The 27,666-nt window shown below is 31.1% G+C and overlaps 1 protein-coding gene across 1 annotated transcript in view; it reads left to right on the top strand.

Moving 5' to 3' along the window:
* The window catches only part of Dop2R (dopamine D2-like receptor), a 182,248-nt gene extending 159,727 nt beyond the window's left edge, over positions 1–22,521 (top strand). Inside the window, exons 7-9 of the mRNA XM_075301875.1 lie at positions 5,947–6,081; positions 6,736–6,836; positions 22,310–22,521. Of these exons, the coding sequence (XP_075157990.1) occupies positions 5,947–6,081; positions 6,736–6,836; positions 22,310–22,521 (448 nt within the window). The remainder of the gene's footprint in view (positions 1–5,946; positions 6,082–6,735; positions 6,837–22,309) is intronic.
* The last annotated feature ends 5,145 nt before the right edge of the window (positions 22,522–27,666 follow it).

Below are 27,666 nucleotides of genomic sequence, written 5' to 3'. Positions count from 1 at the left end.
ATTTAAACTGTCATTTGCCTTATAAATAAGGGATTTTAAATCCACTTTTAGTAGATTTCCTAATGTGTATGAGGTATTAGGTTGTTAAGGAGAAGAAGGAAGAAGGAAGGAAGAAAGAAGATAGAAGGTTTGGCTCAAGAAAACTGACAATTTGAAATAAAGCGGAGAAGTATTAGTCCTTCTTCTTCGTACATATATCTACAAATGAGGTAACCACTACTCAGTGCAGATTAGAGGTGTGCACATGTTACGAAGTTGCCGTGAGTCACGCAAAATTTTCCAACTGACCAAATAACGTTCGTGAGCGTGAGTCACGACAATAATCTGTCCTAAGGGTGAAAACCACTCACGGGTTAAATTCTTTTACAATTTTAGTCATACCTATGATTTTAAGATTTTAACAATGCTCTCTATTTAATTAACCCTTTCACTACCGATGTCCACTTAGAAGGACATTCGAAAAAGACACCAAATTCTAGTTTCCCACTTAGTTTCGATTTATTTTTGGATGTCATTTTAAAGCACAGGCTTTAATCTAAATAAGCTATAAATATTTTCCACATTGGTGAGCACTAAAATACATTTTTATAAACTTCTTTAACAATAAATGAGAAATATTCAAATTTGAGACAATTTTTCTACTGTATGTCTCTAGTAAATGGACATTTATACAAAAACTATAGCTTATACTTTTTCTGTTTTTTTTTTTTTTTTTGTATTTTTTCTCACACTATGAGAGATTTTATAGGCTAAATAACGTTTCCTTTCGTAAGACAATTTGGTCACAGTTCAAGAATCAAGTTTTCAGAACAAGCTGATATAGCTCTGGAAGTAATTGAGGTACGATCTAAAAATGATAATTTTTGTTTTACATGCTGTTAGTACTAGTGAAAACAGAAGAAAAATTAATGTTTTTAACATTAGGTTTATTTCGGTAGTGAAAGGGTTAATGCTCACGTCTTCAACAAGATTCGACAGGTAAACCACTGAAAGAATTCTACCACTTCTACAAAATATATAGACCTAAAATTTAAACCGGATAAAATAAAAATATATATTGAAATCTGAATATACAAAAGCGCATTTACGCTTTAACGGGAGATGCATATGAAAAGATATGACAAATTTGAGACATTTTACAATTTTTTGACTTAGAATTGGTTCAAACCACGGTTGTCACAGTTGGTGGAATTCTACAAAAAAAAAAAAACGGTAAATTTTGTACTGCTTGGTAGATTGGTAGAATTTCTAATGTTTTGGTAGATTTTCCAATTCATAAATAGAAATAAAATTTCTATAGAAATAAAATTTTCACAAAATCTTCTATAGCAATAAAATTTTGACATTTTCTATAGACATAAATTTTGACAAAATCTTCTATAGCAATAAAATTTTGACATTTTCGATATACATAACATTTTGACAAAATTTTCTATTGAAATAAAATGTTAACAAAAGTTTCTATAGCAAAGATTTTCTGCCAAAATTTTCTATAGAAATAAAATTTTGACAAAATTTTCTACTGAAATAAAATTTTGACAAAATGTTCTATTGATATAAAATGTTTACAAAATTTTCTATTGAAATAAAATTTCGACAAAATTTCTTATAAAAATAAAATTTTGACAAAATTTTCTATAGAAATAAAATTTTAACAAAATTTCCAAAAAAAAAAAAAATAAAATGCTGACAAAATTGTCTATATAGAAATAAAATTCTGACAACATTTTCTATCGAAATAAAATTTTGACAAAATTTTTCTATAGAAATAAAATTTTGACAAAATGTTCTATTGAAATAAAATTTTTACAAAGTTTTCTATTGAAATAAAATTTTCACAAAATTTTCTATTTAAATAAAATTTTGACAAAATTTTCTATTGAAATAAAATGTTGACAAAAATTTCTATTACAAAAAAAAATTGACACAATTTTCTATTGAAATAAAATTTTAACAAAATTTTCGATAGAAATAAAATTTTGACAAAATTTTCTATTGAAATAAAATGTTGACAAAAATGCTATTGGAATAAAATTTTAACAACATTTTCTATAGAAATAGAATTCTGACAAAATTTTCTATATAGAAATAAAATTCTGACAAAATTTTCTATTGGAATAAAACTTTAACAAAATTTTCTATAGATATAAATTTTTTGCAAAATTTTCTATTGAATAAAATTTTGTCAAAATTTTCTATAGAAATAAAATTTTGACAAAATTTTCTATTGAAATAAAATGTTGACAAAAATTTCTATTGAAATAAAATTTTAACAAAATTTTCTATAGAAATAAAATTCTGACAAAATTTTCTATATAGAAATATATTCCTGACAAAATTTTCTATTGAAATAAATCTTTTACAAACTTTTCCATTGAAAAAAATTTTTACAAAATTTTCTATCGAAATAAAATTTTGACAAATGTTCTAAAGAAATAAAATTTTGAGAAAATTTTCTATAGATATAAAATTTTGACAAAATTTTCTATTGAAATAAAATGTTGACAAAAATTTCTATTAAAAAAATTTGACACAATTTTCCATTGAGATAAAATTTTAACAATATTTTCTATAGAAATAAAATTTTGACAAAATTTTCCATTGAAATAAAATGTTGACAAAAATTGCTATTGAAATAAATTTTTGACAAAATTTTTATAGAAATAGAATTCTGACAAAATTTTTTATATAGAAACAAGTATATACAGCAGTAAGTTCGGCCGGGCCGAATCTTAAATACCCACCACCATGAACCAAATATTAGGATTTCCTTTGAAATTTCAGGAGGGCTTGAGGACTTGAGGACACTTCCCGAAGATACATTTAAAGATTTCACCTATGAGGACTATATCAGATTCTGGATTTATAAGAACCATTTTTGTTTGAGTTTTAGAGGAATCATTAACATCTCTTGTAAGTGTGCAAGAAAATTATAAAATAACGTCTTGATTTGAAATTTTAAATCTGTAGATTTTCACCCGAAAAATAAAATCTGGAAATTTTACATTGAATTTCAAGCAATTTTCATGATCAGTGCGCCTTCTATACTCACAAGAAGTGAAATTGGTCTATATGGAGGCATTACCAAATGGACCGATAAAAACTTAATCCGATACACGTTTTTGTGAGCCTTAAATACGAGAATATTTACTATTTCAGGCAAATCGGATAAAAACTACGGTTTCTAGAAACCTAAGGAGTTAAATCGGGAAATCGTTCTTATGGGGGCTATACTAAAATACCGACCGATACTAACCGTTTTCGGCACACCTCTTTATGGCCCAAAAATACCTCTAGATTTCCAATTTCAGGGAAATTGGATAAAAACTACGGTTTCTATAAGCCCAAGAAGTAAAATCGGGAGGTCGGTTTATATGGGGGCTATACCAAAACATGGACCGACACTCACCATTTTTGGCACACCTCTTCAAGGTCCCAAAATATCTCTAGATTTTCAATTTCGCGCAAATTGGATGAAAACTACGGTTTCTATAAGCGAAAGACCCCAAATCGGGAGGTCGGTTTATATGGGGGCTATACCAAACCATGGACCGACACTCACCATTTTTGGCACACCTCTTCAAGGTCCCAAAATACCTCTAGATTTTCAATTTCGCGCAAATTGGATGAAAACTACGATTTCTATAAGCGAAAGACCCCAAATCGGGAGGTCGGTTTATATGGGGGCCATACCAACACATGGACCGACACTCACCATTTTTGGCACACCTCTTCAAGGTCCCAAAATATCTCAAGATTTTCAATTTCGCGCAAATTGGATGAAAACTACGGTTTCTATAAGCGAAAGACCCCAAATCGGGAGGTGGCCCGATATAGCCCATCTTCGAACTTGACCTGCGCGCAGACAAAAGACGATTCTGTGCCAAACTTCAGGACGATAGCTCCATTATTGAATGCTGTAGAGTGATTACAACAGACAGACAGACAGACAGACAGACGGACAGACGGACATGCTTATATCGTCTTAGAATTTCTCCCTGATCAAGAGTATATATATACTTTATATAGTCGGAAATCGATATTTCGATGCGTTACAAACGGAATGACAAACTTATTATACCCCGTCACCATTCTATGGTGGTGGTTATAATAAAATTCTGACAAAATTTTCTATTGGAATAAAATTTTAACAAAATTTTCTATAGAAATAAATTTTTTGCAAAATTTTCTATTGAATAAAATTTTTACAAAATTTTCTATTGAAATAAAATTTAGGAAAATTTTCTATAGAAATAAAATTTTGTTAAAATTTTCTATAGAAATAAAATTTTGTAAAAATTTTCTATTGAAATAAAATTTTCACAAAATTTTCTTTTGAAATAAAATGTTGACAAAATTTTCTATTGAAATAAAGTTTTGACAAATTTTTCTATAGAAATAAAATTTTGACAAAATTTTCTATAGAAATAAAATTTTGTAAAAATTTTCTATTTAAATAATATTTTGACAAAATTTTCTTTTGAAATAAAATTTTTAAAAATTTTCTATTGAACTAAAATTTTTACAACTATTTATATTGCATTAAAATTCTAAAATTCTATTGAAATAAAATTTAGACAAAATTTTCTATAGAAATAAAATTTTGTAAAAATTTTCTATTGAAATAAAATTTTGACAAAATTTTCGATAGAAATAAAATTTTTGACAAAATTTTCTATAGGATTAAAATTTTGTTAAAATTTTCTATAGAAATAAAATTTTTTAAAAATTTTCTTTTGAAATCAAATTTTTGATAAAATTTTCTTTTGAAATAAAATTTTAAAAAAATGTTTTTTAGGTATAAAATTTTGACAAAAGTTTCTATAGAAATAAAATTTTGAAAAATAAAAAAATTGATATTTCATCTATATTTCGTCATCAAACATACACATATTTGGTGGCTATATATAAATCTGTTCCCATTTTTACCAATTTTGGTACGTGTTCCTAAAATATTAATTGTTCTCTCTATGCAAAATTTTAGAATTTTCTGAGTGCAACTTTGGTTTCCATGGACATATGAATCTAAATCGGGGGATGTGTGTATGGGAGCTAAATCTAAATCTGAACCGATTTCACAGAATTGACATTCATATTCAAAACATTAATGTTACTCCCTGAGGAAAGGTCGGAGTAAAACTTCCGAACTCTGTGGCTATATGGGTGTAAATCGGGTGATAGATATATTTGGGATGCATATCTAAATCTGAACCGATTGCAAACGAATTTTGCACAATTTTTGGTACTATCAGTTGTACTCATTGTGCAAAATTTAAAGAAAATCAGGCTACTGGAGCCATATAAGTACATATCGGAGCTATATCTGAAAATCTGAACCGATTTCTTCTCAAATCTATAGGGTTCTATTCTGACCCAAAATAGACGTTTGTGATAGATTTTAAGTTGATTTGACCAAAACTGCGACCTAGACTTCGATTATAAAAATGTGTTCACAGACAGACGGACAGACATTGCTTGATCGATTGTTCTTCATGTTGCGCAGGCCATATATAGTCATCACCTATGGAAATTCCGACAATATGATTTCCTGTACTGTTCCCCACTCCACCTTGCCTTTTATGATTCTCTGATGGTTTTTTTTTAACTCAAGAAATTTGAGAGTTTTAATGATATTTTAAATTAATCACAGATGGGCAAAGAAGAGTAGCCAAAAATTCATGGCGATTTTTATTTTTTTATATACCTGAATATTTTCACATTTCGTTAATTAATCGTTTTATATGCTTTTCTCTTGAGATATATCATCGATAACCCATATTATGGTCATTGCTTTTAAAACAGAAATTTTTGGAAAAAACATTTATTTAATGATGATAATGAATTAATTTGGAATTTTTCCACTTCTCTTTTTTTCTGTTTCTGTCTTCTCTACATATCGGCTTTATTACGGGTGGAATTTCTGTTGCTGTTGCATCTCATACATAGTGGTGCCATCAAACCATTATCGTTTCTGAGGTATGGAGTACAGGAAGCCACGGCACTGTCACGCAACGATTCCACCCTATCGGCAACATCGAAATCTTCTTCCCGCAAGGATAAGAAAAACATTCAAGCATCCAGGTAAGTAAGTCATCTTAATACCCTAAAATGTTTCTTGTTACCATGACAAGCAATCATCATTGGTGAGCTCATATAGATTGGAATAACAAAGACTAAATGGATGGATGGATGGGTGGATGGATGTATGTTATGGTTGTTAGGCGGTTAGACTGTCTGGATGGATGATTTGATATAAAAAAACGCATACACACATACATTCCAAAAATTCTGATGAACCGCATGTCATCTCCTTCCTAATCTTGACTACCACCATCACCACCACTAGCATTGGCCTTGATATAATATCAAGAGGGTATCATCCTGTATGAGAGGATATTCTACTACTATGTTACTCTCTTCTAATTTTAAATAACTAAACTTTTTCCCATTTTGTCTTCCTTTTTTTTTCACAATTTAATTTTCTTCATTTTTTGCTTCGTTTTTCGGTTTCGTTTTTTCCACATTGCCTGCTCTCATGAATTCTTGGATTCCTACGCTTGGCTTCTTCAACATCATTTGTTTGCCCTGTATGGCTGACTGGCTGGCTCATTTGTTAAACCTTAAAACTTAATCCGCTTGACGATGATGCGAAATGATTGCTTCTTTTTGCCGACCACCTTCATATATTCGGAAACCGGAACGTATGCCTCTGGATTTTGAAATTAATAAATCCAGATTTACGATATACAAAGTACACAAAGCTTCCAAAAAGAAACGGGAAAAAACCTCAGCAAAAAAGGAGAGGAAAGCCACAAAAACTCTTGCAATTGTTTTGGGTAAGTTCAAGACAATGTCAAAAAAATATAAAGAAAAAACTACAGAAGACCGAAGGAATGACGAATGAATAGGGGACCACAAAGAGGGCAAGGGACATTTCTCAAATATTAAACTTACCGACTTTGAAACAAAATGACAAAACGCATGAATGGTTGCCTAGATAGATAGGCCAACAACAATGACTCTAGATGGATGGATAGCTGGATGGATAGACGCAATGTCGACTGACAAGAGGCAATAAAAATTCCCATTTAGACTTGTGGCGGAAATTAAAGTTCCCATTTCTCTTTGTCTTGCCACCTCTGTGCGAGTGTCTTTGAATACAACATTGAAAGATGTTTTATTGTCAATTGACACCCAAACTCAGCAATTGCTTCAGATAGCTGCCTCCATTACAAAATGACAATAGAAATTATAAATTGTTTTGTTTACCGTCGTGGTAAGCTTGCAGAAAAAAACAGAGACATCATACTCCCACAATCCCAACCAATGAGCAAAAAAAAAAAATCCATTGCTTATACCAACGGCTATATTCAACATTCCATCTACATTGGCTATGAGCCATGGAAATAATTTGGCAATAAATATAATTCGAATTGATATTATTATCTTGTTTGGTAGATGGGAGGGGGTTCCCATTTTTCTCCTCAGTTTTATAAAGAAAAAAACAAAAAGATTACTTTTCTAAGATATGTCTTGGAATGGAAGCTACAAATAAATTGCTTATTTAGGTAACATGGAGATAATTCATGAACATGGACGATTTTCAGATGACGCTTTAAATTGACAAATCAAATTGTCTCCCAGATAAAAGAGACGATTATAAAACATTCTTGGCATTTAGAATTAAGTCAAAACAAGAATGTACGGCCGTAAGTTCGGCCATGCCGAAGCTTATGTACCCTCCACCATGAATTGCGTAGAAACTTCTTCTAAACACTGCCATCCACAACCGAATTATTTAAGTTGCGGTAACGCTTGCCGATGGCAAGGTATCTTAAAACCTCCTAACACCATCTTCTAAATTGTATGTAAGTCCATATATATTAAATCAAAAAAGATCGATCAAATACGTATATAATTCAGTTTTACAAAATTTTCTATATACATAAAATTTTGACAAAATTTTCTCTAGAAATAAAATTTTAACAAAATTTTCCATAGAAATTAAAAAAAAAAATTAAAAAAAATAATATAGAAATAAAATTTTGACAAAAATTTTTTTAGAAATAAAATGTTGACAAAATTTTCTACAGAAATAAAATTTTAACAAAATTTTCTATAGAAATAAAATTTTAATAAAATTTTCTATAGAAATAAAATTAAAAAAAAAAATTATAGAAATAAAATTTTGACAAAATTTTTTTAGAAATAAAATTTTGACAAAATGTTCTATAGAAATAAAATTTTAACAAAATTTTCTATAGAAATAAAATTTTAACAAAATTTTCTATACAAATAAAATTTTCGTTTTGTTTTTTTATTGTTGGCTTCTCTTCAATCGTTATTGTTGTTTTTGATCTCAGCTTAAAGCCAGTTTTTAGTTTAGTCAATGCTGAGATCAAAAACAACAATAACGATTGAAGAGAAGCCAACAATAAAAAACAAAACGAATGAAGATAGAGGAAGAGATTTGAGTTTGGCAAAGGAAAAGAGATATGCTGGCAAATTTGTTTAGGCTGTAGCCGACTATCAAACCCTTTTTCGGGAGGTTCAAGTGTAGTTCACTTTGGGTTGAGTGAATTACCCGAATTTATTCTGATAATTGGTTGATAGTTTTGCTGCAAGTAGAGGATGCTGATGAGGAATGTGGTAATTCCGAAACAGCTGTACATCCAACCATCTTGCAGTCCATAGGGCTTTGCCCAAATAAATTTGACAAGCATACTTTTCCTCTGTTGGTTAAGCTACACTTGTAGTTTAGTCAATGCATGGCTTTAAGCTGAGATCAAAAACAACAATAACGAAATAAAATTTTAACAAAAATTTTCTATAGAAATAAAATTTTAACAAAATTTTCTATACAAATAAAATTTTGACAAAATTTTCTATAAAAATAAAATTTTGGTATAGTATTTTTGGCTCGCGTGGCAACCATGATTATGAACCGATATGGACCAATTTTTGTGTGATTGGAGATCGGCTCTATATAACTATAGACCGATATGGACCAATTTTGGTATGGTTGTTAGCGGCCATATACTAACACCACGTTTCAAATTTGAACCGGATCGGATGAATTTTGCTCCCCCAAGAGGCTCCGGAGGTCAAATCTGGAGAACGGTTTATATGGGGGCTATATATAATTATGGACCGATGTGGACCATTTTTTGCATGGTTGTTAGAGACCATATACCAACAACATGTGCCAAATTTCAGCCGGATCGGATGAAATTTGCTTCTATTTGAGGCTCCGAAAGCCACATCTGGGGATCGGTTTATATGGGGGCTATATATAATTATAGACCGATGTGAACCAATTTCTGCATGGTTATTACAGACCATATACCAACACCACATACCAAATTTCAGCCTGATCGGATGAAATTTGCTTCTATTTGAGGCTCCGCAAGCCAAATCTGGAGAACGGTTTATATGGGGGCTATATATAATTATGGACCGATGTGGACCACTTTTTGCATGGTTGTTAGAGACCATATACCAACGTCATGTACCAAATTTCAGCCGGATCGGATGAAATTTTCTTCTCTTTGAGGCTCCGCAAGCCAAATCTGGGGATCGGTTTATATGGGGGCTATATATAATTATAGACCGATGTGAACCAATTTTTGCATGGTTATTACAGACCATATACCAACACCACGTACCAAATTTCAGCCTGATCGGATGAAATTTGCTTCTATTTGAGGATCCGCAAGCCAAATCTGGGGATCGGTTTATATGGGGGCTATATATAATTATGGACCGATGTGGACCAGTTTTTGCATGGTTGTTAGAGACCATATACCAACACCATGAACCAAATTTCAGCCGGATCGGAGAAATTTGCTTCTATTGGAGGCTCCGCAAGCCACATCTGGGGATCGGTTTATATGGGGGCTATATATAATTATGGACCGATGTGGACCAATTTTTGCATGGTTATTAGAGACCATATACCAACACCATGTACCAAATTTCAGCAAGATAGGATGAAATTTGCTTCTCTTTGAGGCTTCGCAAGCCAAATCTGGGGATTGGGTTATATGGGGGCTATATAGAATTATGGACCGATGTAGACCAATTTTTGCATGGTTGTTAGAGACCATATACCAACACCATGTACCAATTTTCAGCCGGATCGGATAAAATATGCTTCTGTTAGAGGCTCCACAAGCTAATTCTCAGGGTCCCTTTATATTGGGGCTATACGTAAAGTGGACCGATATGGCCGATTTGCAATACCATCCGACCTACATCAGTAACAACTACTTGTGCCAAGTTTCAAGTCGATAGCTTGTTTCGTTCGGAAGTTAGCGTGATTTCAACAGACGGACGGGCGGACATGCTTAGATCGACTCTGAATTTCACCACGACCCAGAATATATATACTTTATGGGGTCTTAGAGCAATATTTCGATATGTTACAAACGGAATGACAAAGTTAATATACCCCCATCCCATGGTGGAGGGTATAAAAATTACAACGAAACATCGACACATTGTAAGATTAGAAGCTTAAAACTGTTTATGACATTCAATATATCTTAATATGTTGATAGTAGTTTTATCATATAAACTAAAACAAGTATATACGGCCGTAATTACGGCCAGGCCGAATCTTATGTACCCTCCACCATGGATTGCGTAGAAACTTCTACTAACGACGGTCATCCACAATCGAATTACTTGGGTTGCGACCAATGGCAACGCATCTTAAAACTTCTTAAAATCATCTTCTAAATTGTAAGTTAGTCCATGCGGGATATATATTAGGCAAAACTAAGGCCGAGAAAATACGTACACTGAAAATACAGTGAACCCATCATAAAGAACAAATTTGGTTAGTTTTAGAAAATTTTGAATATTTTGTGAAAATTTTAACTGAACAGCATTACAAACGCTGACACCACTCCAATATCACAAAAATAAGTAAATATTTTTCGACAAATTCAAGAAAATTTATTAGACATAATTAATTTTTTTCACTTCTCAAAGAAAATATTGTAGTTTGAAGGAAAAAATTAGTGTTCAAAATTAAAAGAATGTCCTTAGTGCCATATGAAGTTCATGATGGGCGCATTATTGGTAAAATTTACAAATTTTAAGAAATTCTGAACTATTTTGTGGGATACACGAGTTTAGTTAATCTTTATGCTCCCTTTGTGTATAATTGTTTCCTCAGCTTTAGTTAATTTGACTAAAGTAAGCAAAAAATTATTAAAGTCGTGGAAACGTTCTTAAAACGTAATAATTTCGTGAACTAAAATAGAATTAAATCAGCTTTAGTGAGATATAGGGTTCACTTTTTTTTTTGAGTGTATACATTCAGTTCTTGACAGGTATATATAGGGAAGAAATAATTACGAACCGATATGAACTTTTGTGCGGTAATTATAAAGCCAGAATTGAAATATGGGGGTCGCTTTATATGGGGTCTATATACAATTATGAACACGATTCTACCAAAAATGGCAGATTTTTTACAGTTCGGTAGATTGGTAGAATTCTTGATGTTTTGGGAGATCTTGTGAAATATTCCTCTCCAACTAAGAGGTGCTTCAAATATTTCCTAAAGAAATAAAATTTTGAAAAAATTTTCTACAGAAATAAAATTCTGAAAAAATTTTCTAAAATTTTGACAAAATTTTCTATAGAAATAAATGTTTAACAAAATTTTCAATAGAAATTATGTTTTGACAAAAGTTTCTTAGTAAATAAAATGTTGACAAAATTTTCTATAGAAATAAAAAAAATTCTATAGAAATCTAAAATTTTGACAAAATTTTCTATAGGAATATACAATTTTGACAAAATTTTCTATAGCAATAAAATTTTTGTAGATTATTGTTGGCTCGAGTGGCAGTCATCACTATGAACCGAAAAGGGCCAATTTTTTTGTGACTGGAGATCAGTTTATCGCGGGGCTATATATAATTTTCTATAGAAATACATTTTTAACAAAATTTTCTATAGAAATTATGTTCTGACAAAAGTTTCTAAATACATAAAATTTTGACAAAATTTTCTACAGAAACAAAAATTCTGAAAATAATAATTCTATAAAACTAAAATATTGAAAAAACAAGTAAGGAAAGTCTAAAGTCGGGCGGGGCCGACTATATTATACCCTGCACCACTTTGTAGATCTAAATTTTCGATACCATATCACATCCCTCAAATGTGGTGGGGGCTATATATAAAGGTTTATCCCAAATACATACATTTAATAATAAATATCACTCGATCTGGACAGAATTTGATAGACTTCTACAAAATCTATAGACTCAAAATTTAAGTCGACTAATGCACTAGGGTGGAACACAATGTTAGTAAAAAAATATGGGAAACATTTAAATCTGAAACAATTTTAAGGAAACTTCGCAAAAGTTTATTTATGATTTATCACTCGATATATATGTATTAGAAGTTTAGGAAAATTAGAGTAATTTTTACAACTTTTCGACTAAGCGGTGGCGGTTAACATGGAAAAACATATATATGGGAGCTATATCTAAATCTGAACCGATTTCAACCAAATTTGGCACGCATAGCAACAATGCTAATTCTACTCTCTGTGCAAAATTTCAACTAAATCGGAGTTAAAAATTGGCCTCTGTGGTCATATGAGTGTAAATCGGGCGAAAGCTATATATGGGAGATATATCCAAATCTGAACCGATTTCAACCAAATTTGGCACGCATAGTTACAATGCTAATTCTACTCCCTGTGCAAAATTTCAACCAAATCGGAGTTAAAAATTGGCCTCTTTGGGCAAATGAGTGTAAATCGGGCGAAAGCTATATATGGGAGCTATATCTAAATCTGAACCGATTTTGTTGATATTTGGCAAGTTTTTCGAGACTCATAAAATATTCGTACGTACGGAATTTGAGGAAGATCGGTTGATAAACACGCCAATTATGACCAGATCGGTGAAAAATATATATGGCAGCTATATCTAAATCTGAACCGATTTTTTCCAAAATCAATAGGGATCGTCTTTGAGCCGAAACAGGACCCTATACCAAATTTTAGGACAATCGGACTAAAACTGCGAGCTGTACTTTGCACACAAAAATACATCAACAGACAGACAGACAGACAGACAGACGGACAGACAGACGGACAGACAGACGGACAGACAGACAGACGGACATCGCTAAATCGACTCAGAATTTAATTCTAAGCCGATCCGTATACTAAAAGGTTGGTCTATGATTACTCCTTCTTGGCGTTACATACAAATGCACAAACTTATTATACCCTGTACCACAGTAGTGGTGAAGGGTATAAATATGGGAAACATTTAAATCTGAAGCAATTTTAAGGAAACTTTGCAAAAGTTTATTTATGATTTATCGCTCGATATATATGTATTAGAAGTTTAGGAAAATTAGAATCATTTTTACAACTTTGCGACTAAGCAGTGGCGATTTTACAAGAAATTGTTGGTATTTTGACCATTTTTGTCGAAATCAGAAAAACATATATATGGGAGCTATATCTAAATCTGAACCGATTTCAACCAAATTTGGCACGCATAGCAACAATTCTAATTCTACTCTCTGTGCAAAATTTCAACTAAATCGGAGTTAAAAATTGGCCTCTGTGGTCATATGAGTGTAAATCGGGCGAAAGCTATATATGGGAGATATATCTAAATCTGAACCGATTTCAACCAAATTTGGCACGCATAGTTTCAATGCTAATTCTACTCCCTGTGCAAAATTTCAACTAAATCGGAGTTAAAAATTGGCCTCTGTGGTCATATGAGTGTAAATCGGGCGAAAGCTATATATGGGAGATATATCCAAATCTGAACCGATTTCAACCAAATTTGGCACGCATAGTTACAATGCTAATTCTACTCCCTGTGCAAAATTTCAACCAAATCGGAGTTAAAAATTGGCCTCTTTGGGCAAATGAGTGTAAATCGGGCGAAAGCTATATATGGGAGCTATATCTAATTCTGAACCGATTTTGTTGATATTTGGCAAGTTTTTCGAGACTCATAAAATATTCGGACGTACGGAATTTGAGGAAGATCGGTTGATAAACACGCCAATTATGACCAGATCGGTGAAAAATATATATGGCAGCTATATCTAAATCTGAACCGATTTTTTCCAAAATCAATAGGGATCGTCTTTGAGCCGAAACAGGACCCTATACCAAATTTTAGGACAATCGGACTAAAACTGCGAGCTGTACTTTGCACACAAAAATACATCAACAGACAGACAGACAGACGGACAGACAGACGGACAGACAGACGGACAGACAGACGGACAGACAGACAGACGGACATCGCTAAATCGACTCAGAATTTAATTCTAAGCCGATCCGTATACTAAAAGGTTGGTCTATGATTACTCCTTCTTGGCGTTACATACAAATGCACAAACTTATTATACCCTGTACCACAGTAGTGGTGAAGGGTATAAATATGGGAAACATTTAAATCTGAAGCAATTTTAAGGAAACTTTGCAAAAGTTTATTTATGATTTATCGCTCGATATATATGTATTAGAAGTTTAGGAAAATTAGAATCATTTTTACAACTTTGCGACTAAGCAGTGGCGATTTTACAAGAAATTGTTGGTATTTTGACCATTTTTGTCGAAATCAGAAAAACATATATGTGGGAGCTATATCTAAATCTGAACCGATTTCAACCAAATTTGGCACGCATAGCAACAATGCTAATTCTACTCTCTGTGCCAAATTTCAACTAAATCGGAGTTAAAAATTGGCCTCTGTGGTTATATGAGTGTAAATCGGGCGAAAGCTATATATGGGAGATATATCTAAATCTGAACCGATTTCAACCAAATTTGGCACGCATAGTTTCAATGCTAATTCTACTCCCTGTGCAAAATTTCAACTAAATCGGAGTTAAAAATTGGCCTCTGTGGTCATATGAGTGTAAATCGGGCGAAAGCTATATATGGGAGATATATCCAAATCTGAACCGATTTCAACCAAATTTGGCACGCATAGTTACAATGCTAATTCTACTTCCTGTGCAAAATTTCAACCAAATCGGAGTTAAAAATTGGCCTCTTTGGGCAAATGAGTGTAAATCGGGCGAAAGCTATATATGGGAGCTATATCTAAATCTGAACCGATTTTGTTGATATTTGGCAAGTTTTTCGAGACTCATAAAATATTCGTACGTACGGAATTTGAGGAAGATCGGTTGATAAACACGCCAATTATGACCAGATCGGTGAAAAATATATATGGCAGCTATATCTAAATCTGAACCGATTTTTTCCAAAATCAATAGGGATCGTCTTTGAGCCGAAACAGGACCCTATACCAAATTTTAGGACAATCGGACTAAAACTGCGAGCTATACTTTGCACACAAAAATACATCAACAGACAGACAGACAGACAGACGGACAGACAGACGGACAGACAGACGGACAGACAGACAGACGGACATCGCTAAATCGACTCAGAATTTAATTCTAAGCCGATCCGTATACTAAAAGGTTGGTCTATGATTACTCCTTCTTGGCGTTACATACAAATGCACAAACTTATTATACCCTGTACCACAGTAGTGGTGAAGGGTATAAAAAAAAATCTATAGAAATATAAAATTTTGACAAAATTTTCTATGGCAATAAAATTTTGGTATATTATTTTTGGCTCGAGTGGCAGTCATGATTATGAACCGAAAAGCGCCAATTTTTCTGTGATTGGAGATCAGTTTATCTCGGGGCTATATGTAACTATAGATTGATACGTACCAATTTTGGCATGGTTGTTATAGGTCAAATACTAGCGCAATGTACCAAATTTTAACCGGTCGGAATTTGGCTCCTTATAGAGGCTCCGTAGGTTAAGTCTGGGGATCGGTTTATATGGGGGCTACCCCATTGCACCACGGACGCCACCGTGGTGCAATATATATATATATATATATATATATATATATATATATATATATATATATATATATATATATATATATATATATATATATATATATATATATATATATATATATATATATATATATATATATATATATATATATATATATTCAAAAATTTCAAATGAAAGCACTGATTCATAAATATATACATTGCAAAACTTGTTACGATTTAAAAAAAGGTAACTTCACACTAATACATTGTCATTTTTCCCGAGTCAATGTAGAAGAGAATTGAGGCAAGGAAACAAAGACATGAATAAATAAAATTATGACACATTTAAATTTGAGTTTTTAATGTATGTTATAGCCCATAGACATTAGGCTCAAAATCTACTAAAAGTAGATTTGAAATCCCTTTTTTATAAGACAAATAAAATTTGATATCTGGGTAGAGTGGATTTTGGTAGTATAATATGAATGAGGTATTACTAGGAGACAAATTTGAATTTATGAGTTTTATTTTTCTGACTTTTTCTCCATGTGCCATCAGAGTCTTTAAAAACGTGTTAACCACAACTACTATTTTTAAAAATTTTTTAGCTTTATAGTCAAGATACAAAGAGCCAACAAATAAATAAATAATAAATACGATGTCATTAATTTTGACGACTTTTTTCAGATATATTAAAGACAAGTTGACCTTAGTCCAACAAATTTTGTTTTCATATAAAGAAACCCATTTTTAACTTGAATTTATTAAAATGTAATGATATTTTTGCAGTGTACCTAATTTTTAGGCAAAAATGTGGGAGCAATTAAAGGAGAAAGAATAGGAACAAGTATATACGGCGTAGAAACTTTTACGAAAGACTGTCATCCACAATCGAATTACTTGGGTTGTGGTAGTATTTAAACATGGCTGTTAACGGCCACATACAAGCACAATGTACCCATTTTCAACTGACTCGGAAGAAATTTGCTCATCCAAGAGGCTCCAAAACCAAAACTCGGGATCGTTTTTATACCCACCACCATAGAATGGTGACGGGGGTATAATAAGTTTGTCATTCCGTTTGTAACACATCGAAATATCAATTTCCGACTATATAAAGTATATATATTCTAGATCAGGGAGAAATTCTAAAACGATATTACCATGTCCGTCTGTCTGTCTGTCTGTCTGTTGTAACCACGCGACAGTCTTCAATAATGAAGCAATTGTGCTGAAATTTTGCACAAACTCGTCTTTTGTCTGCAGGCAGGTCAAGTTCGAAGATGGTCTATATCGGTCCAGATTTTGGTATAGTCCCCATATAAACCGATGTGGGGTCTTGGGTAGTTTTTATCCAATTCGTCTGAAATTGGAAATCTAGAGGTATTTTAGTACTATAAAGAGGTGTGCCAAAAATGGTGAGTATCGGTCCATGTTTTGGTATAACCCCCATATAGAGCGATCTCCAGATTTTACTTCTCGTGCTTCCAGAAACTGTATTTACTATCCGATTTGCATGAAATTTAAAATTTAGAGGTATTTTGGGACGATAAAGAGTTGTGCCAAAAATGGTGAGTATCGGTCCATGTTTTTGTATAGCCTCCATCATTAGCGTAGCTAGACAATTTTCCTAGGGGGCGCTATAGCCCCCCTAGCTGAAAATTTATAGACTGAACTTATAGGTTCAATTAATGTTTTATTTCATAAAAATGAATAACAATATAGGCACCAAAATAACTCGACAAATAATTTATAATAAAGGAAGTAAAAGTAGTTCCACACTTTTCCCAGCAAAAAAATTGGGAGTTGTTCTAAAGGCACAACTTTAAAAGCACTTCCAAAAATGTCCTCACAAAGAAGTTAATTATTTTAACTACACAGAAAGTTTTTTTACTTAATTTTTTCATATTTTAATGCGTAATTTTTTGTTTTCTTTAAAAAAAAAGTAAGAATAAATAAAATGGTACAAATTATACAAATTTTGCCACAAAAATGCTAAATTCATTATATAAATTTTTATAGAATTTTTGAAAATATTCGAGGGAAAACGTTTCAAACAAGCGTTAGAATTCATTAAAAATCATAAAAAATATAAAAATTAATTATTTGGGACAATATAACAAAATTTTTTAATTCACATTCAAAACACTGAATTTGGATCACAACTTAAGAAGTGATGCAAATTCATTGCAACGGCTGTTGAAACGGTGGACATTCGTTCTATGACAATTTCATATTACATTCATCGCTTCTCCGCCAATTTTGCACCACTTCCGGACCCAAAAAGAACATTTTCACTTCTTTTTGGCTATGCTTTTTTGCAGCATTTTTAAGATATTAATTTATGAAAGAATATTATCAATTACTAATTTTTTTAATTAAATTGACTAAACCAGACTAAACAAAATAATAAAGGAGCTTTAGTTATTCAACTAAATCAAAAGTTCAACCACAGATTTATTTTATAAATATTCAGATTTCGGTACCTGCTACCACAACCAAAGTAATTCGATTGTGCATGAAAGTCTTTAGCGGAACTTTGTGCGGTTGTATATCCTTGTTTAATTTTTAGAAAAATGTAAAATCGTAAATAGGTTTTCAAATTCTGGGGGGGGCTAAAATTTTTCTGGGGGGGTCTAAGCCCCCTCCCCAGAGGCCTTCCTACGCTTATGGCCTCCATATAGACCGATCTCCAGATTTTATTTCTTGGGCTTCTAGAAACTGTATTTACTATCCGATTTGCATCAAATTTGAAATCTAGAGGTATTTTATGACCGTAAATAGGGGTGTCGAAAATGGGGAGTATCTGTGCATGTTTTGGTATAGCCCCCATATAGACCGATCCTCCAATTTTACTTCTTGGGCGTCTAGAAACTGTATTTTCTATCCGATTTGCTTGAAATTTAAAATCTAGAGGTATTTTAAGACCACAAATACGGGTGTCGAAAATGGGGAGTATCGGTTCATGCTTTGGTATAGCCCCTCATATAGACCGATCTCCCGATTTTACTTCCTGGACGTCTAGATATTGTATTTTCTATCCGATTTGCTTGAAATTGAAAATCTAGAGGTATTTTAAGATCACCAATAGGTGTGTCGAAAATGGGGAGTATCGGTCCCAGTTTTGATATATCTCCCATATAAAGCGATTCACCGATTTGGGGTTTTGAGCTTCTAGAAACCGTAGTTTTTATTCGATTTGCTTAAAATTGGAAATCGAGATGTATTTTAGGGCCACAAATAGGTGTGCAGACTGATCGCCCGATTTTAGATTTCATAGTTTTTACCCAATGTGTCTGAAATTTTAATTCTAGTGGTATTTGAGGAACATTAAGAGATGTGCCGAAAATTTTGAGTATTGATCCATGTTTTGGTATAGACCTACCACCCGGATTTAGTTCTTAGGCTGCTAGAATCTGTATTTTTTATCCACTTTGCCTGAAAATATAAATATACTGGTATTTTTGACCCTCAAAAATTTGTATCGCATTTATTTCTACCGGTCCATTATGTAAGACATTTATCGATCGACCGATTTCACTTCTTGAGGGCATAGAAGGATCATATCAATTGCTTAAAACTAAAAGTAAAATTTCCAGATTATAAATCCAGAATCTGATCTGGTATTCATAGGTAGAATCTTTAAATTTATGTTCGGGAAGTGTACTGGTTGAAATTATCTGCTTGGGGCAATATCTGTCATCTAACCCCCTTAAATCCTACATATATTATCAAAATAACCATACCGACGGTGTAGCTTAACCAACAGAGGAAAATAATGTTTGTCAAATTTATTTGGGTAAAGCCCTATAGACTGCAAGATGGTTGGATGGACGCGCGTTTCGGAATTACCACATTCCTCATCAGCATCCTCTACTTGCAGCAAAACTATCAACCAATTATCAAGTAGAGGGTGCTGATGAGGAATGTGGTAATTCTGAAACGTGCGTCCATCCAACCATCTTGCAGTGTATAGGGCTTTGCCCAAATAAATTTGACAAACATTATTTTCCTCTGTTGGTTAAGCTACACTTGTAGTTTAGTCAATGCATGATTTAAAGCTGAAATCAAAAAAAAAAAAAAAAGAAACAGCTACAAATTTTATATTTCTATAGAAAATATTATCAATATTTTATGTTTTTAGGAAATTTTGTCAAAATACAAAATTTTGTCAAAATATAATCTGTAGAAAATTTTGTCACAATGTTAAGAATCATTTCACAGTTGGAGAGGAATGACATATTTTGCAAAATCTTCCAAAACATCAAGAATTCTACCAATCTACCAAACAGTAAAAAATCTGCCATTTTTGGTAGGCTCGTATTCATAATTTTTGGTAGACTCGTATTCATAATCTTCCAAAAACATCAAGGATTCTACCAATCTACCAAACAGTAAAAAAACTGTCATTTTTGGTAGACTCCTATTCATAATTGGATATATCCGCCATATAAAGCGACCCCCATATTTCAATTCTGGCTCTATAGTTACCGCACAAAAGTTCATATCGGTTCTTAATTATTTCTTCCCAATATATAAAGGGTGATAGGTCAATATAAACTTGACGTATTTCTTTCAATTTTGCATTTAAAAAACCTGAACACCCCTCATTTTGAAGGTGTGTGTGTAGAATGTTGCTCCTATTTTGATTTTGGAATTCAATCTTCAGTTGTCAAAATGCCGTCCATGCAAGGAGAGCAGCGTATCAAAATTTTGCTAGCGCATCGCGAAAATCCGAGATACTCGCACGCAAAGCTGGCAAAATCGCTAAAAGTTGCCAAATCAACCGTTACAAATGTAATTAAAGTGTCTGGGGAACGTTTGTCGACAGCCAGGAATCGGGGGGAAATCGAAAACCGGAAGCCGCTAAGACGACAGAGAGAGTTGCCGGTAGTTTCAAGCGAAACCCTAACCTCTCTCTCCGAGATGCCGCAAATAAGCTGGGTGTATAGTTTACAACCGTGCATCGAGCCAAAAACGAGCCGGACTATCGACTAACAAGAAGACAGTGACTCCAAATCGCGATGATAAACAAAATACGACGGCCAAAGCGCGATCCCGGAGGCTGTACACGACGGTGCTGACGAAGACTGTGTGGTAATGGACCACGAAACCTACGTCAAAGCCGACTACAGGCAGCTTCCGGGACAGGAGTTTTATACGGCAAAAGGAAGGGGAAAGGTAGCAGATATTTTCAAGCACATAAAACTGTCAAAGTTCGCAAAGAAATATCTGGTTTGGCAAGCCATCTGTACCTGTGTCTTGAAAAGCAGCATTTTCATAGCTTCCGGGACTGTCAACCAAGAAATTTACGTGAAAGAGTGTTTGAGTAAACGTCTGCTGCCTTTCCTGAAGAAACACGGTTGTTCCGTACTGTTTTGGCCGGATTTGGCATCTTGCCATTACGGTAAAAAGGCCATGGAGTGATACGCCGCCAACAACGTGCAGGTGGTTCGCAAGGACAAGAACCCTCCCAACACGCCAGAGCTCCGCCCAATTGAGAAATACTGGGCTATTGTCAAGCGGAACCTAAAGAAAACAAAAAAACCTGCTAAGGACTAGCAGCAGTTCAAGGCAAACTGGCTTTCTGCGGCGAAGAAGGTGGACAAGGTGGCTGTACAAAATCTGATGGTAGGTGTCAAGCGTGAGGCACGGCAATTCGGATTTGGAAAAGCGAAAGCCTAACTGAATATTTTTCCTGAATTTTATACAAATTGAACTTGAAAAAGAAATTTAATTTGATTTTGTAAATAAACCATTTCACCGATTTACACGCGTTTTTCCTTGACCAAATTTTGATCGTATCACCCTTTACCGGTCAAGAACTGAATATATACGTATTTAATTGACCTTTTTTGTCTACTATATATCCCGATAACTTGCCGCAAGCCAAGTAATTTAATTGTGGATGACCGTCTTTAGTAGAAGCTTGTACGCAATCCATGGTTGAGGGTACATAAGATTCGGCCTCGCCGAACTTACTGCCGTATATACTTGTTTTATTTTCTAATCCACAAATATAAAAGGCAACCCTTGTAAACTCAGTTATAATTTCTGTATTTTAAGGATATTTATCGTTAATATTGTAAAAGTTGTGTATCCCAAAATCTAGGTACCATGACCTTTATAATAGGCTATTTTTTAGTACACTTTAGATTTAAGGTAGAATTACATACCATGCGTTCCATGCGTACAATGCGTCCGATGATTGAAAAGTTTAAATTTTTCTTTGAAATCAAAAGCTCAAATAGTCTGCCGCAAACAGAAAAAAATCAACCCTTCCATCAACGCACAGATTGACGCTTGGTGTGTAATTCAACCTTTAGAAATTCAATAAAACTAGAAGCTGTTTAATGTTCGATTTGTCTGAAATACAATAACTTTTCTAAATCTTATAACTAATAAATATTTCTTGTGTCTATTTCAGGTGTCTTCCTCATATGCTGGGTACCGTTCTTTACCTTAGGTGTATATGGAGCCTTATGCAATAAATTCCAAATAGATTGCGATCCAGGCTTTTTAGCATTTACCCTAACAACATGGTTGGGTTACATGAACAGTTTTGTAAATCCCATCATTTATACGATATTTAATCCAGAGTTTCGCAAAGCTTTCAAAAAGATTTTGCATTTAGGGTGATCAAAATTACCCTCAAAAAAATCATCATGGTGTCATGTTAAACAAATTCCACAGTCGTTCTACAATAACGACGTAAATAGTAAGTTTAGTAGTAAGTCTAATAATTCAAATAGTTATTATTGTCATCAATATCATTTTCATGATAGCTATGGGCCTTGTGACTATATTGGCCCGCTACTAAGATACTTCCTTTTAGTTATGTAGGAGAAAATTCATAATAAAATTTATTGGTTTTTTTTCGGGGGGTTGATTTTTGGGAAAATATATATAGTAAATAATAAACGAGGAACAAAAAAAAAAATAAGACATGCAAAATGTACATATAATTTCAAAAATTAGTGTATCATGATTGCATTTAGTTGTGTATAGGTTGAAAAAAATATATATAAATTATAGTGAAGAGTTATTTGAATGCATGTTAAGGAAATGCTTAGTTATTATTATTATTATTATTATTTGGTAGAAAATACAAAATCCAAATGTTGATAGGGAGAAAACCAAAATTCATCCAACATAATACTCCAGTTGTTTTCTATGTCTTAAGGTTTTATGTTGTGCCAAAGCGAGAAAAAAAATCGAGAAGGTAATGTTCAAAAATAAATCATTCCTTAGCATAAGATACCATTAAAGCATAATATTCATACCAAAAAAAAAAAAAAAAAAAAAACAATAAATAAATCAGATTATATATGATATTCTTCTGTTGTTGTAAGTATTGTAAGTAAGTAGTCTAACCCATTAAGGAGAGCAAAAGAGAGATAGAGAGAGAGAGAGTAATCTTATTATTAGTATTTAATAGAAATGAAATATACTCAAACAATCGCTCTCGCCCAACAGTCGTACACACACACATAGACACATATACAAAATCTAACCATTATTATTCAATTTAAACTACAAAATTCATAGCAATATTTCTAAACTAAATACTCATGCTCAAATATGTACATATACACTCATACTTATACACACACAAATATAGCAATTCTCTTAGTTTACTATGAAAACAACAATACTCATACATATTTTATTTAGTTGTTCATTTATTGTTACTCATAGAATTGCATTGAATCAATTTTGTTATTGTAATTTGTCTCAAATATTTGCTATAATAACCTCAGGCCATTGTTGCGTATGATTTTTGTGATGGCTGCCATGTCTATGCATTATACGCCACCAAGGTCTTTGTGAAATGAGCAATAAAAGAGATTGTCTCTTGTTGCAAAAATTATTTTGTTAACAAACAAACCACAAAAACTTTTTGTTTTGTAAAAATTCTAATTACCTACCTTTTAATTTTCTAATTTTTTCTTTTTTCTTTTATTTTATACCTTTCATTATTAAAAAGGTAATTGAAATAAATGAATAAATAAACAATATAAACAAATAACAATTGTCCATGCATACCATACACAAAAAGAGGCGAGCACTTATGGATACATAAGATAGAGATAAAACCACAAATAAAGTCATCAACTAAAATAGAATTTGTTACACATTTTACCAGACTTGCCTCTTAGATTTCCAGATTAGGAAACAGCAACATACAGTGGCGTAAATAGTGGTCATTGAAAAAATAAACATATTCCAAAATGAGAACATTTTAGATTATATTACCATTTTTGGCTGCTATTGTATATACCACATTCGTCCGCAAATGTGAAATGTGATTTTTTTTTCCGTTAAAATATTGTTGTTTTTTTTTGACAATTTTTTTTATAGAAATAATTTGTTGACAAAATTTTCTATAGAACGAAATTTTTGACAAAATTTTCTATAGAAATAAATTGTTGACAAAATTTTCTTTAAGAATAAAATTGTGATAAAATTTTCTATGAGAATAAAATTGTGACAAAATTTCTATAAGAATAAAATTTTGACAAAATTTCTATAAGAATAAAATTTTTAAAAAAATGTCTATAAGAATAAAATTTTTAAAAAAATGTCTATAGATACAAACATTTTATAGAAATAAAATTTTTATAGAAATAAAATTTTACCAAAATTTTTTTATAGAAATAAAATTTTGACAAAATTTTCTATAGAAATAAAATTTTTATTTGTAGAGTTCGTAAGGCTTGAGGTCATGTTGTAATAAAACCAAATAAAATATTAGTTTTTTTATAGTGTCTTATTTTTATTTTCTTTCCAATATTTCGACCACCATCGTTGTCCGTCTTCAGGGAAATTCACTTTAACAAAAGAAGAAAATTTAACACAAATTAACCAAACAAAAAGACAATTGTATTTTAAAATATTACAAAAATTAATATGAAATTTACATTTTGAACTGGTGGTCTTGTTTTGACTTGCTCGCCCCAGTTCAAAATGTAAATTTTATATTAATTTTTGTATTATTTTAAAATACAATTGTCTCTTTGTTTGGTTAATTTGTGTTAAATTTTCTTCTTTTGTTAAAGTAAATTTCCCTGAAGACGGACAACAATGGTGTTCGAAATATTGGAAAGAAAATAAAAATAAGACACTATAAAAACTATGATTTTATTTTGTTTTATAACAACATGACCTCAAGCCTTAAAAACTTTACAAATAATTATACTAAATAATTATACTAAATTAAACAACAACTACAAGAAATAAAATTTTGAAAAAATTTTCTATAGAAATAAAATGTTTAGAAAATTTTCTATAGAAATAAAATTTTGAGAAAATCTTCTATAGAAAGAAAATATTGACAAAATTTTCTATAGAAATAAAATTTTAACAAAATGTTCTATAGAAATAATATTTTGACAAAATCTTCCGCAGAAATAAAATTTTGACAATTTTCCTATAGAAATAAAATTTTGACAAATTTTTCTATAGAAATAACATTTTGACAACATTTTCTATAGAAATAGAATTTTGACAAAATTTTCTATAGAAATAAAATTTTGACAACATATTGTATAGAAATAAAATTTTGACAAAATTTTGTATAGAAATAAAATTTTGACAAAATTTTGTATAGAAATAAAAGTTTGACAAAATTTGGAATAGAAATAAAATTTTGACAAAATTTTGTATAGAAATAAAATTTTGACAAAATTTTCTATAGAAATGAATTTTTGTATAGAAATAAAATTTTGACAAAATTTTGTATAGAAATAAAATGTTGACAAAAATTTCTATAGAAATAAAATGTTGACAAAAGCTTCTATAGAAATAAAATGTTGACAAAAGTTTCTATAGATATCTAATATTGACAAAATTTTTATAGAAATAAAATTATTTTTTTTTTATAGAAATAAAATTTTGACAAATTTTTCCATATAAATATAGTTTTGACAAATTTTTGTATAGAAATAAAATGTTGAGAAAATTTTCTATTGGAATAAAATTTTGAGAAAATTTTCTATAGAAATAAAATTTTGACAAAATCTTCTATGGAAAGAAAATTTTGACAAAATTTTCTATGGGAATAAAATTTTGATAAAATTTTCTATTGAAAGAACATTTTGACAAAATATTCTATAGAAATAAAATATTGACAAAATTTTCTATAGAAATACAATGTTGACAAAATTTTCTATAGAAATAAAATTTTGTCAAAATTTTCTATAGAAATCAAATCTTGACAAAATTTTCTAAAGACTTTTACAATAGTCTTTAAATTTGATATTATGTAATTTTAGCAACTTTTAGCTTCGAAAAATAAATTTTTAGTACATTTTCTTTTGACAAAATTTTGTATAGAAATAAAATTTTGATACAATTTTCTATAGAAATAAAATTTTGACAAAATTTTCTATAGAAATAAAATTTTGACAAATTTTTTTATAGAAAGAAATTTTTGACAAAGTTTTCTAAAGACATTTACAATAGTCTTTAATTTTGATATTATGTAATTTTAGCACCTTTTGGCTTCGAAAAATACATTTTTAGTACTTTTTCTTCAACACCAATTATCATCCCTGAATTCAACTCGTAAACGTTTTATGTGTCTGGACTGGATTAGTTTCGTGAACGTATTTTGCCGAAATTCGTTACGCACGCACACTCACGAAGAAATTATTTTCGTGACTCACACTCATGCATGACATTTGGTTTGTTAATCACGCTCATCCACACTCACGCCGTTGCCGTAACCAATCATCGTAGTGAGACACGTGAATACTTCTCCGTTGGATCCCGATCCTATTAACAAATCACTTTTCTACCCTCCGTATGTGATTCTCAAAATCGAGTAAAAGAATCTCGAGAATGTGGATGAAATATTCCATTTTTATTATGCCATCCATTTTTTACAAATAGATCGAACCAGATGAAGCAGCTATCAATCTTTCGCGTCAGACTTTCACCTTTACTAACGTGTGTGTTTAATTCGGCCAGTTTTTTATTGATCGATTTTTTTGGAAGTTCTTCTCAAATGTGTGATAAATTGGTTCAGAATTCGTACAAATGGTGATTTTCGAGGCACATTTGCTACATATTTATTTTGTATCCTTATGCCAATCTTTTGTTAATTCTTAACAAATAAAAATCTAAAATATTTATATAAAATACCTTCGAATCTTAGATAAATTAAAGGATTAAACTAAACATTTTATATTGCTTGCAGGAAAACAGAATTTTTACGATAAATTGATTCAATGTCATTTGTAAAAAGCCACTCCCATGGTTAAATATTAATTTAAATTATATGTTGATGATGTTGATTATTTAGCACACAGATATATATATATATATATATATATATATATATATATATATATATATATATATATATATATATATATATATATATATATATATATATATATATATATATATATATATATATATATATATATATATATATATATATATATATATATATATATATATATATATATATATATATATATATATATATATATATATATATATATATATATATATAATTACATTTTTTTATACAAAAAAAAAACATTGTTGTATATTTAAAATTGTATTATTAAAGTATTGGGTTTACTTGCAATTTATTACATATCATTTATCTCAATGCAAGCAAATCAACAAAAATAATTTAAGTACATGTTGCATTTTATTTATTTTATTTATTTTAATTCAAGTTGATACTATATCCGTTTTGTTTTGTAAATATATATTTGTTTAATCCATTTTATAATTAACTATGTAACTACTAACTACTATGTCCTGCAT

This window comes from Haematobia irritans, chromosome 3 (assembly GCF_050003625.1).
Source record: "Haematobia irritans isolate KBUSLIRL chromosome 3, ASM5000362v1, whole genome shotgun sequence".
Taxonomy (NCBI): Eukaryota; Metazoa; Arthropoda; class Insecta; order Diptera; family Muscidae; genus Haematobia; species Haematobia irritans.
Note: the sequence above shows the minus strand (reverse complement) of the source record. Positions and strands in the feature narration are given on the sequence as shown.